General features: G+C 36.3%; 1 protein-coding gene across 5 annotated transcripts in view; it reads right to left on the bottom strand.

Moving 5' to 3' along the window:
* LOC121738871 (H(+)/Cl(-) exchange transporter 5) overlaps positions 1–14126 on the bottom strand; it is a 30375-nt gene that overhangs the window by 1812 nt on the left and 14437 nt on the right. For all 5 annotated transcript variants that reach the window (XM_042131132.1, XM_042131131.1, XM_042131133.1 and 2 more), the window contains 12 exons: positions 11870–12009; positions 11412–11615; positions 11082–11232; positions 10218–10376; positions 9741–9880; positions 7851–8033; positions 7390–7604; positions 6319–6527; positions 5756–5896; positions 5257–5467; positions 3116–3279; positions 1624–1834 (listed from right to left, as the gene is read on the bottom strand). In XM_042131132.1, coding sequence (XP_041987066.1) covers positions 1624–1834; positions 3116–3279; positions 5257–5467; positions 5756–5896; positions 6319–6527; positions 7390–7604; positions 7851–8033; positions 9741–9880; positions 10218–10376; positions 11082–11232; positions 11412–11615; positions 11870–12009 — 2128 coding nt within the window. The remainder of the gene's footprint in view (positions 1–1623; positions 1835–3115; positions 3280–5256; positions 5468–5755; positions 5897–6318; positions 6528–7389; positions 7605–7850; positions 8034–9740; positions 9881–10217; positions 10377–11081; positions 11233–11411; positions 11616–11869; positions 12010–14126) is intronic.

The raw sequence follows: 14126 nt of genomic DNA, 5'->3' as shown, positions 1-14126 counted from the left end.
CATAGATCCAAGATTCATCACCTGTGTAGATATTATAAACGGCTTTTGACGTACCACGGTTGTATTTTTTTATCATTTTTTTGCACCAATCGACACGAGCCCGTTTTTGATCGATTGTCAAGTTGTGCGGAATCCAACGCGAACATATTTTTTTTACAGCCAAATGTTCGTGTAATATCTTATGTATGCTCGTCATACTTATGCCTAAGGACGCCTCTATCTCGCGATATGTAACATGACGATCACGCATTATTAGTTCCCGCACAGCATCTATATTTTGTGGGACAACAGCTGTTTTTGGGCGACCTTCTTTATTTTCATCCGTGAGCATAGACCGCCCACGATTAAACTCACTGTACCAGTGATAAACAGTGGTTTTTGACGGTGCTTCATCTCCAAAAGTTGCGGTGAGTTGAATAAAGCACTGTTGTTGATTTAGCCCACGCCGAAAATCGTAGTAAATCATTGCACGAAAATGTTCACGCGTTAAATCCATGGCAAATGAAGACACGCAATTTTCAAAATGACGCCACAATGGAAAAATAATTGACAGTCACATGAAACAAAATGTATTCTTCAACCAAAGAGTTCTATTTTCAAATGTTGTAATTACTTTTTAAATATTGTTCTTGTAAGTGGCCAGTTCCGGATACATAAATAGCAGCCCTCGTATATATAGGCTCCCATACAAAAAGCCCTTTTTGTCTATCTTTGCCTTATAATGGTACGGAATCCTTCATGAGCGAGTCCGACTCGCACTTGGCAATTTTTTAATAACGATTCAGGTGTAGGTTGTGCCGTAATTGTTATAGGGTCTAATTCATGATCAGAAATATTCAGTTTTATCCAGTCGCTTGGGTCCCGGTACATTTACCATAGGTGTAGCCCGTGTAGGAGCTTAAATATATTGATCATCGACAACTTTGTTTCTACAATTACTTTCGCTGAATTTGATAATATTTGACATACAAGCGAAATTATACTTTGACTTGTTTTTTGCATTTATCTCCGTAAATATTGAATTTACAATTAAAATTATAATTCAAAATGTAGAAAATTAAATTAACAACAAAAGTCCTTTTCATTTTCGTAAAATAAATAAAATAAAGGAGATATAGCTAAAAAAAGATTGGACCTTCAAACCAATATGGCGGCTAACGCACTCGTCGGATTGGGTCGCGTTTTTGAATTTAAGCTATTTGTGACCTCCTCTAAACACTGGTACAAAAAAAAACTGACTATAATTAATTTCAGCTTCCCATACAAGGTTGAGCTAACCCTCCTGGGCTATAAACAATTTTCCCTAACAATCTGTATAATTGATATATTTTGGTCTCTTCGGCCGGTATAAATATTCAGTACTCAAGATGCATATCGGTCTCAAGACACAGTTTAGGCTCTGCGATTGGTTGGCTGTCAAAATTTGGACCAATCATAGAGCCGAACCGCGTCTTGAGACCGAGATGCATCTTGAGTACTGACTTTTTATACCAGCCATTTGTAACTGGCATTTTGTTTTGATTGCACCCTGTATATGAGAAAAAATGTAAATTTTTATTGTTATATTCTTATAAATTTTATATATCATTTTGTAGTCATTAGTTTCCTAAATAAAATACTTACCCGTTATGCGTAACAAGCGTCTGTCGCAAGCCGAGTTTTCGGAACATATCAACCACAGTCTCCATGGGTGTCTGGTCTGTGACGGTGATGGGTGCCATGTCGAGTATCCGGTTGAGGTGGAGGGGCGGGGCGCCGGGCGCCGGGGGCTGCGGTCCCGCGAACATCACGACCGACGAACCGCTAACACCTTCCATGGTGCGGCGAGCGTTCGCTGCGAATCACATTACTATTTAGTTGTTTAGAAGTTGTTTGAATAAGAAATATATTGATAATAATAATTTATAGGTTGTTTGGAGCAAGGAAAGGTTTGTTTTGGTAAGGATAACAATAATAATAAATGTAGATATAAATATTTTTAAGAATAAATGGTTTTAAAGTTATTACTTCGATCACAGTTTCCAGGAAATGCTATTGTATTCTATTGTTGTCGCGATCACCGGTGCTCATATGGGGCTTGAAGAATTATTTTAGGAAATAGTGATTCTAGGGGTCGTTGTTGCTGATATTTATTTTTTTACAATTTACATATATTTATTTTATTACATTTGGGAAAGTTTTTCTTTTTATAGTTTTATATTTTAAGTTTGTATAATTGTATATTTATTATATTTATTTTATACATGGGAGATCCATGCTTCGGCACGAATGGGCCGGCTCGACCGGAGAAATACCACGTTCTCACAGAAAACCGGCGTGAAACAGCGCTTGCGCTGTGTTTCGCCGAGTGAATGAGTTTACCGGAGGCCCAATCCCCTACCGTATTCCCTTCCCTACTCTCCCCTATTCCCTTCCCTTCCCATCCTTTCCCTCCCCTTACCCTGTTCCCTCTTAAAAGGCCGGCAATGCACTTGCAGCTCTTCTGATGCTGCGAGTGTCCATGGGCGACGGAAGTTGCTTTCCATCAGGTGACCCGTTTGCTCGTTTGCCCCCTTATTTCATAATAAAAAAAAATTTCGATTGTATTTTTAATGTTTAGATTGTTGTTTGTTATATTATATCCCAACGGAAGATGTTCCGTACCATCAATTGTCAATAGTGTAATGACATAATTTAATAGGGTAGTAAGGAATTCTTAATTTTTTTAATTATACACGGTTTTGTTTTAAGCCAGATTGTAAATCTAAACCATTGTCTAACCCCCTTGAATATCCACAAAAAAAACATCAGAATGGATCCAGCCGTTTAGAAGAAGAAGAACAAACACACAAACAGACGATTTATATATATTAAGGTAGTCTTTTATACAGTTCTTGCCAATTCATTTCACTGAAAACCAAGAAATCATAACCCTGCATGTTACGCAGGTGGATGTTTTGTCTTATGGAAATTTAGGTTTAATTGATGTTCCGATTGGGGAACCGACGCACTTAGAAAACTTCTATAGTGCGATGCAAGAATGTGGCGCTAATTGTAGGTACCGCCATAAAGTATTTATTTATTTTGTTAAAACATTTATTTATTTTGTTAAAACAAAAACAAAATCAATACTTACCAATAGCCAAATTGAGGTCCCTGCGCAGTACGAATCCGACTAGATACTGCGACTCCTTGGACACCACCACCGGATATCCGTTGTGTTCGGTCTCCTTCAGCAAGTTTTCCACGTCATCAACTGTCATGGAGTCTTGGGTGATGACAGCCAACGTCTCGTTGCGTCTGCGCAATAGAAACGTATATTCCTTCTTGTTTCGCTAAGTTATTTGGCACTTGAGACATAATTCCTAATTAAATTCATTAAAAAAACGAGAAGATTAATCTCAAAACACTTATAAGTCCTCTAGTGTTGCGTACTAAAGCTAATCGCACATCTGTCAGCACCGTACGCGCCGTACGCGTCGAACGCACCGCATAATACACGAAATGCGGCGCGTACGGTGCGGACGAATGTGCTAGGTTCGTTTCATACAACGTATTCTATAATGCGTGCGTGCAGCTGATAAATGTACGATCACCTTGAGAACTCAACAATTGACTTTTTTTTATTTATTTAGCTGGAGAAATAAAACACAATCAGGATACTTCAAGTACTGATTTAAAATTGCAAAGCTGTCAGCACAGTATTTCGCAATATTTTTTATTTTAAAACATAAAGTCGCTGTTGCTTAGAATGTTTTAATCATTACATATTTTAGGACTAAAATTATCAAGGCAATTGTAACTTTCGCATTAAAAAATTATGTTACACGATCATCGATCCAGTCGAGTCGTTAAATCATTTACATGAGTAGATTCACATTATTATTATTATAAGCCTAAACTGTCCCACTGCTGGGCAAAAGCCTCCCCCAAAGACTTCCATCTGTCTCTCTCCTGCGTCACCGCTGGCCAGCCTGACTGGTATGCCTCCAGCTTATCACGCCATCTTTTTTTAGGTCGGCCTAGATTCACCTAACGTTTTTAATATCAGATTAATTCGCCATAAAAAATTGACAATATTTCTAAAAGAATACTCTGAACAATAACCACAAAAGATTGTTTCTTTTGCACGATGTATACTACTGAAGGGATTTCGACGGATATGATATAGCATAAAAGCATATAAAAATATAACTGTCATGTTGCAGAAAAACTTCTGTTTTCTTCCGATTTACTAACGTTAAAATTTGCGAGCCAAAGCGAATACACAAATATAAAGTAGTTTTTAGCAGGCTTGTTGTTAGATTTATAAACTGCTAAGCACAGCATAATTTAAAGCTGAAGTCAATTTTTTTAACAAAATAAATCATTGTAAGTACATTTTGGATGTTGGGTAAATTTTTCATAACATCGGTTCAGGAACTAGTATTGACAAGAATTAGATTAAGAATTGACACGTGTTTTATTATTTGTTTTTCAAGAAACATTATCTTCATTATCAATGAACAAACATGCTTTATTTAATAGGTTTTGCTTTCAAACATATTATAGTTTGATAACATTGATACAATTAGTGTTGTCATATTTCAATTTATATAAGTAATGATAAAACGTAAAAAATAAATACAGCTGCATTGGCAAATTAATGATATAAAAATCATTTGGCTGTAAATGTTTTCATGTCTAAAGCAAATTCGCACAAAATAAAAGTTTATAATATCAAATCGCTGTGCAGTATAAATGTATTTTTGTAATTTAAACAATTTAAAGAACGTTAAAGTAAAACAAATCAAGATGATTCAATTAAAATTGCATCACAACCTCAAAATATTGTAAGTCTTGAAAATCAAACAGATACCAGCTTAGTGCATAAATAAAGTTTTGCTTAGTGCATAACATTTGAAATAATCACATAATAAATTAACAATACATAGAGAAAATCATTAAAAGAGCAAACAATGTTACACAAAGCTATTAAAATACAAAATCTCTGTAGGTAAATAAAAATATTTTGATATATGTAATTCCATTTGATCATTAACTTTTTAATGAAATAAAAATATTTATCACGTAAAACTATAATCAAAGTCAGGCAACACTATTTCGTAACTGCATGTTTGTGTAAGTCATACCACCAAACGATTGTATCCAAATCGTTGTATCCAAAAATGTGATTGTATCCATCAAAATCTGGATAATATGTTCTTTAGTCGTGTTTTAAGAATACTTTTCAGAGTTACCAGCGCTAAAACACCCAAACATCTAAACCATACTCACTTGGGCTGCATAACATCGGCCGCTAGGGATGTATGTTGGAATTCATCTTTGCTGTCCAAGAAGGGATACCCGTTTAGGGCTATATGGGCGTCGTATATGCCCTGGCGCCCTAGGGCGTCGCCGACCCATTTGGAGGCCATAGCCGCGGCCATGAGGGGCACAATGTAGCGAACACCGCCCGTTAGCTCGAACATTATCACCACGAGGGAAACTGCAATTAAAACATTGAGGTCAGCATAAGAAACTTAAAATGTGCTGTTGCAATAAATATGAAGTTTTAGGAATCATTGTAAGCAAGTAAAAACTATTCAAAATCAAAATGATTAAAACAAATAATGTGAATAATTGTTAGAAATATTATAACATTCCCACAGCGTTTAACACACAAATCATCAACACATAAAACAAAGCACAAAATTTAATATTGACAAACATCCTTTCTACGAAATCCCTAGAGTCTGGACCAGTCCCACCATAATTTTATAGCAACTATTCTCACCTGTCATCCTAGTGACACCTCCTAACACCGCAGCAGCTCCCACCATAGCATACAACCCTGGCGTTATACAGTCGTCGCCAGTAGAACATTCTCCGGAAAACAGCCATATCTTTGGATAATTGTACGCTAGCTGTTCCACACCTGAAAATATTCAGTGGTTAAAAACTTATATGTTTATTTAATCTAGACTTATATATTATAAATACGAAGTGACCGTCTATTTGTTTATCTGCCAGCCAGTAACACCATAAACTTAGTAAACACATAGTCCACCATAAACTTGTAATGGCTCCTCAAGGCTACATACATGTAGTTTTAACTAAAACATATTTTTTATTTATTAAATATTTAGTAATTTTTTTATAAAAAGTGTGGATCGCGAAAGTAATTTCATTTCTTAAAATTGAAGCGAAACTAGTTGGTGACCCCTGCAACTAGTTACTTTTATTGAGATGTTTTATAAGAGATTAATAAGAGTGTTACTTTTAATTTACTATTATGTTCTAAATCCCTACTACTAATCTTCAACACCAGACACATCACACAACTATACAAAAACTTACCGATGCCAACAATACGTCCAGCGATGGCGCCTAACGCGAGACTGGGTATGAACAGTCCACACGGGACCTTGATGCCGAAGGTGAACACGGTCATCACCAACTTGAGGAGCAACGCCAGCATCAGCAGCCACACCGCCCGGTACACCCCCGGCCCGGCTGCGGCTTTCTCTATTGCCGTGTTGACGCCGGTGAAGTTGCGGTTGTAGTCACTGGATAAGACATAATATAGTTTACAAGTTACAAGCAGTGGCGGGGCAAGACCTTTTGATGTGGGCAAGATACATTTTGCAACGCCCCCTGATCAATGACGCAAGAGGACGGACGTACAAAATTGTAAAGAAAAAAAAAATTTGATACTCTTTTTTTGATTATTTACAATGAGTATCGTATCGTAATCAATATTGTATAGTCATAGTTAATTCTTTTAAAAAATCCTCGTAGACCAACGGGTGCGAGCCCCCTTGAACCGTGAGGCCGTGGGAGGTGGTCCACGTCGCTCACGCCGTCGTCGATGCCGACCACATCACAAACACAACGTTGCGCACACGCAACCTGCGCTCTTTCATTTATTCGTTTCATTCATTCCGCGTTTGACAGTTGTCTGAGGTGCCGTGTGGTTGTGTTACGCTGTGTTACGATGACTGCCAACGAGACTCTCGTACGTAACCATCATCGCAACTACTGGTGACAACGCAACCACATCGACATTTTGTTGGTACCACAACGCAACTACAAAATGCTGCTTGGCATTTTGTCGTTGCGACGTGGTGTGGTTGTGGTACGTGTGGGTTGGCCCTTACGCCGCCATTGCTTACAAGTTACAAGACTATTTTCCAAGAGTGATCCAATATGTCGTATGTATCCAATAAACGGCATATTTGATTGGGTATGCACTATGCAGTCGTACATACATCTTTTAAGACTTTAATGACATTGACAAAAAAGGATTTTAAGAGAGGCTAAGGTTAAGGATAGGTTGTCTGGCATCCGTATTACACAAGTCCTTAAGGTGCTTATAACAGGGCCAGACTGATGTGGTCAATAGATATTATATTATAAATCATAACTTACCATAGAGGATCGGAATTGGAGATTCCGCATTGATTGAACAGCAAGTATATGAGCTGACTAGTATTCATCCTTGTGTACGGGTTGGGGTAAGCGATGATAGCTGTCACTAGGGTGACAACTAGCACCTCCGTGACGGGGTACTGGCCGAGCTTCGAGTATTTCCTGTAGCGGCACCAGTAGATGTTCGCCTTTATGAATATCGTCGCAATGCAACCCTATAATAGAAAAATTTTTAATCAACTCGTCCTGAGTATTTTGTTAATTTTAAAATATTATCTGCGTTAAAGTCAATGATTTTATTCTGTTACTTTAATCTCTTTATTTAAACACCAGGCCTCGATTACACTCCTACTATTGTTCCATAAAAATTTCCCATAGTGGCCAACCTAAATTCTAAACTAATGAAACTGGATTAAGAACCCAAAAAATATATCTAAGTAAGGATAAAAATTTCAACTCACCCCAATAATACCAAGGCCCACAAACGGTATCAGCTCGAAGAATATCCACGGTTTGTTGTACTCCACGAAGAACAACACTGAATGTTCATTGCCGAATGGATTGATGGAGCGCAGTATGAAAGCAGCTATCAGAGCACAGAAGAAAGAACGCCATAGCGTCTTCAGAGGGAAGTAGTATGACACCTGAGAGAAGAAATAATAATTATCTATAATAATTATCACAAGAATCAGTAACTTTAGTATGTAAATATTGTATTATTAAGCACATTACATGATCTGATAAGCGTATGCATAATAAAGGAGTGCATTATATATTATGTATATGTTGCTACCTTGAATATTTTAAATTCGTGGTGCTTGCGAGACAAACAAACAATGATGACAATTTTATAATATTTAGGTAAAACATTGATGCATTCATTAACATCGACATTTGGACGCATGATTCGCTGCCTTCTTAAGAGTTAAGGTACAAGTTAGAATATTAATAGAAAAGCGTTGAAATTTGAAACTTATAATTTAATTTTTTATTTGAGGTTTCCACCATTGGGCGATCTCTAGTTTCATAACAATACATAGAAATCAATAGTGTCGCGACGACACGTCGTCTGCAGATGTCGCGTGTCCCTCGGTTCCAACTTGTACCTTTAAAGCGTACATCTCATAAAATGTACCCATTCAATATAGACCTATTAGACTGTGCACAGCTCATACAATGTACCCGTTCAATATAGACACGGAAACAGTTTCAAGTGCACTATAAATGACAATAGAGTCCCACATATTATGCAGTTAGCTCCAAAAGAGATGACCTGTCAATTTGCTCGATTGAACTGCATCACTCTTGAGATGTGTCTTTGACGTTATTATACTTTAACTACGTTTAGCAGATTACGGTGGTCTTTAGACCAGGGTTTCCCAATCTTTTTCAGCCTGCGGCGCAGTTGCACGTGACAACGTTTTGTCACTGCGCCCATGGGCGTACCGAGGGGGGGGCAGGGGGGGCAGCTGGCCCCCCCTGGCCCAGAACCTGGGTACGCCCATGACTGCGCCCTACTCTACCTAGCTAATACAAAAAGATACATAAATAAACACCTTTGATGATTATTGTTAGATTAAGCAGGTAAATAATAATAAACAAATATTTAATCATCTGCCTGCTTATCACAATTAATACATATTATAATTTTATTTCATAATATTTGTGGTTTATAAACCAGGGGCGCACAGTTTAGGAACTCCTGCTTTAGACAGTATGTATTGGTACCGCTATGACATGAACTAAATGACGAGTAGGAAATAGTTTCTTATGTGAATTTCTTGCATTAGCTTTCCAAGAAACCAGTTCATACAATTTGGATTTAAATATTGATCGCAAAAGGCCAACCTAGGAGCAATTGCATAATATGACAATGCTTACACAATGATATTCAATAATTTAACAATAATATGTATTTTAACCGACTTCAAAAAAAGGAGATTATCAATTCGACCCGTGTGTATGTAGGTAATATTTCCAGAACTGTCCAGTTTTCGTATATGTCAGCGTCAGACTATATCAGCGTCTGAGCAAATGTGCTAAATATCAAAAGTGTATATTATGTATGTATGTACGTGTTTTTAATTTTTACCGACTTCCAAAAAGGAGGAGGTTATATGTTCGGCTGTATGTATCTTTTTTTATGTTTGTGTTCGCATATCTCCGGAACTACAAGTCCAATTTATGTGATTCTTTTTTTGTTGTAAATTCAAACTCATTTTTTTATTAAAAAGATAAAACCGACCCGTATAATTTTAACTCGTATGATTCGAATCGTCAAATTGATAATGTCCTTTTTTGAAGTCGGTTAAAAATACCCACATCTGTAGTTCTGGCTCATGTATACTGACCTCTTCGAGGCTGAAAAGTACACCACCGATGGGAGCACCGAAAGCAACTGATACACCAGCCGCAGCCGCCGCCGATAGGATCTCACGTTTCTTTGCCTCGTTACGACCGTACTTTGGGAATAGGTACGATAGAATGTTACCTAAAAAATAGGACCATCATTGTAGTACATGTCATGTTGTGTTTTATTATACACTAGCTATTTGACCGAGCTCGATAAAACACGAATAAAATGACATTTCCTAAAAATGATTCCTAGCTAGATCGATTTATCGCCCCCGAAGCCCCCTATATACTAAATTTCATGAAAATCGTTGGAGCTGATTCCGAGATTCCGATTCGTTATAACTGGGTGCAAAGTTACTGTGATTTTGGTTTCACAAACGAATAAGAAAACATTTAACAGATAATTCAGGACAGAATGAGAGTAGCTTATACGTCGAATTGTTCAACCTAAGTAATAAATAATGTACACTTACCCAAGCAACTTGCAATGTGCACCATGGGACCCTCTTTTCCAAGGGACAGGCCAGATGACACAGAGAGAATCAGCCCAACCACCTTGATTATGAGAGTCCATTTTCCCAGGTAACCACGGATAATGAAACCGCTCAGTATAGTTTTGATCTCAGGAATACCTGAAAAAGTTTACATGTTGGAAATCTGGTTCTTATAAAGACAAGATTATCTTTTAAGGTGGTCCATCACTGGGAGCTTTCGTATGCAATGTAATGTTCAAAGTCGAATCTATAGATTCGACTTTGAACATTACATAGCAAGTTAACTTCACTGTCACATAGCATTGATTTTATAAGTTGTATCAAGATATTACACGTTGTATCATACAAGATGCGCATAGTAATGTTCGTTTCTGCACCCTCACTGATGTAATGATCGACTCTGTAACATTACAATACAAGCGGTCACTCCCAGTGAGGGAGCACCTTAACATATTGCTTGCTACAATGTTACATTTTAGCATTGACCCAATTTAGGATGACTGGGCCAATATTAAACTATATTTAAAATTAGGAAGTATGTAAATCAGGAAGTATGTAATTATGACACAATGGTCTGCATTAACCCATCAATCTCTAAGTGGGGCAGCCAACTGCCGCATAATAATAATTATTTAATAATTCAATCTAAGTCTACTATACCCACAATGGAGGTGTTAACTCATCTTCTATGGTGTGGCATGAGCACTACTAAGTTTTAGTTGCATATTATTAAACTAGATATAAAAAGTCAACTGAAAATTTGACTGAAGGCAGACAACTGAAGGCAATGTATCCATTCCTCTTCAGATGACACATGCTAACTTAAAAATTCTTTGAACGTACCTGAGCCGCATGCGTAAGGCGCAAACATTCGCACGAGTGAAGCGGAAAGCGCCGCGAATATCAGCGCCCACACGATATAAAACAGATAGCTGATGATATACGCCCCTGCACCATCACGGGATTCACCAAATAGCTGAGCCCATGTCATCCACTGTTGGAAGAGTAATTAATTATAAATACTAGATGACCTGGTGAACTTTGTATCACCTCCCTTCTAATATAAATCTTTCCACCGATATTTCAAAACTAAAATAAGCCAAATAGGTTCAGTTGGTAAGTCAATAAATAAATTATACATTTTTAACAAATACATTATTTCAGTGAAGTTACCTCTGAACAATTTCCATGATCAAAAGTGATTTCGTCATTTGACCAACAACACTGCTCCCGATTGAACCAGAATGCTTGCGGACATATTCCAAACTTGAGATCAGTCATCCATGATGCTCCTATGTCTATGACACCAGCTACCACTCCTGTACACACTCCCACCAGGAGGACGCAGACCCATCCCGACCAGGCATCGTGGGCTCCCTGCATAAACACATAATATTATAATATTTTAAAAATTTACACTTTTATAAAACTGGTGAAATAAGGTAAATCCTACTTAACAAGCAGTTTTCATTTGCCACAACACCACAAAAGGAATTTGGCTGCCTGTAAAACTTTTATGCATGTTATTAGATTGGAGTCACAATAGATCCTCTAGGGTCGCAGTGATATTAAGGCTACTTGACCTGCCCTTGGCACATGTTATTAGATTTAAAATGACACTAAAACTGTACCTTTATAAGATCCCATATTGAGTCTTGTCGCTTTTTCACAATATACCTATGTCGCATACGATCTCTAGCGATGTCTCTTTGCCAATCAATTGTGTGAAAGTCATCATATTGACCAATTCCAGGAATGTCATCCGCATCACCTAAAAGTAATTAATGAAATCATGACTCTCATTTTATTTATAACTGTTTTTAATCCACATCTTATCAATCAAAAATTAACACCTTAATCGTGGGTATCGTCGCAGACACAATATATTTTCTATTGTTATGCGGCAGCCTGCTGCCGCTTGGGGATTGATAGGTTAATCACTGTACAACATACAGTAAAGTTGTATTCAAGGACAAATTTTTATGACTTAGCTTCTTGGATGAAAGTTTAAGGTATAATTTCTACATTTTGAACCCATTTATTGGTATGCTGCCGTCCTTATCATAAACAACGCATCTGCATGGCGGCAACTTTCGAGTAATTCGCGCCTAAAGTTTTATTCCTTTTTTTTAATTGTCCCTTTGAAACTAACAGGAATATTCCAAATATTTTTATTTTGTTTGGTGCCTTTAAATGTTAACTTTGCATATGCGATGCTATATTTACATATTTAGTTATTTTTAATATTTTTAAAGTCGGAAAATTGTTTATGACTAGAAAACATAGATTGCAATAATGTTAATTTACTAAGCATAACCAACGCATGTGTGACAGTTGCGTTGTTTATGTCTAGGAAATACACAATTGTGATGCTTAAGCTTAGCAAAGATAAGGTAATTACTTACATTTATGTTGCACATACGTTCAATATGACTAGCAAAGAATGGTATTGCAGCTCACATGCATTTATTATTTTGTAACAGAATAAAAAAGAAAACAACTTTAAATAGATGCATAGCAATCCATGAACCGGTACATTATTACTTAACCCTTAATCAGGCCCCATGTGCACTGACATTAAAAATATTTTTAAATATTATGGGTGGTCTCAATTTTTACCTGTACAATGTATACCTAAGAACTGTTTCTTAAAAAATATTAAAATTAAGACAAAAACTAAGTGGTCGTTAAGAAAATTGGAGATTTTTAAACTGGTACGATTAACTTACAATTAATATATTTTTATTACTTATGTGTTAAGGTGACGCCGCGTTAAAGTAAAAAACCGTTTTGGATATGTTTTAGATTGCTATGAAAGGCCAGCCCGGCCTCTCACAGAAAACAAGCAATGGAACAGCAAAAAATGGAAAGGGCGTAAGCGACAAAATAGTTTTTGTCGCGTAATTTAAAAACCATAAATACATTTCATATAAGCTATGGTCAAATTAAAGTGTATGCTTGAACTAATCCATGTATAAATTTTGGAAGCTTAAATCACTCTCCTCTGTTGGAAAAATAGGAATCCCTTTTTTTACACAGGTCTTTTTGATTGATTATTCTGTGTTATAAAAGTTGACCAATCGTGTTATGCTATGGGTAAATCAAAGACAAAGACATGATGAATACTGACAATGAACTTTAATTTCTTAGCTTTAGTCATTGCTGAGAAAAATCGATATTGCTACAACCAAATTATCAAGGCGTCGCCTTTCCTTAACAATAACAAATATACTTACTATTTAAAATTTAAGTACCTAAAAGTTTTATTTTTTTTAATAATTTTGATTTTATTTCCACTACTTTTCTATCAGTAAAGTTGAAAATCATTTTGTGTCATTGATATTTGCAGATTTATAATAACTAGACATCAGATTATATGCATTTGCATACTTGCATATGCAAATGCATATAATGTCACTTTTTAGGCGATAAAGCATATTTTGGCAATTTTTCGTTGATAGTGCATATTTCGGTAGTTTAACTTCCGTGGCCATTAAGATTGCAATCGGAAAATGTTGGTAGAAAATTATTATTGGCGTATAATAAATAAATAAAAAGTCTTTATTTCAAGAAATTAAAAATCCTGGATTTTATGAAATTATAAAAATTGGCGCTTTTATTAATGTCACTGCCAGAAAAGTCTCCAAAAAAATATTATTTTTTTTAAATTTCGACCATTTTTCGTGCATATTTGCATGGATATTTCGGCACTTTAATCGTGCATATAATCCGATGTCATTAATAACTTAGGAATTCGTAGACATGTGAACACATCTTTATGATTATGAGATGTTCGTCCCTCTAATTATTGAAGTTAAATCTATGAAATCAAAGAATTTTTTACTTTTATAAGTAGTGCAACAATAAAAATGTTTAAATAAAAGGTTT

Source organism: Aricia agestis, chromosome Z (genome assembly GCF_905147365.1).
Source record: "Aricia agestis chromosome Z, ilAriAges1.1, whole genome shotgun sequence".
NCBI classification, from domain to species: Eukaryota; Metazoa; Arthropoda; class Insecta; order Lepidoptera; family Lycaenidae; genus Aricia; species Aricia agestis.
The sequence above is the reverse complement of the archived record's forward strand: the minus strand, read 5'-3'. Positions and strand labels throughout refer to the sequence as shown.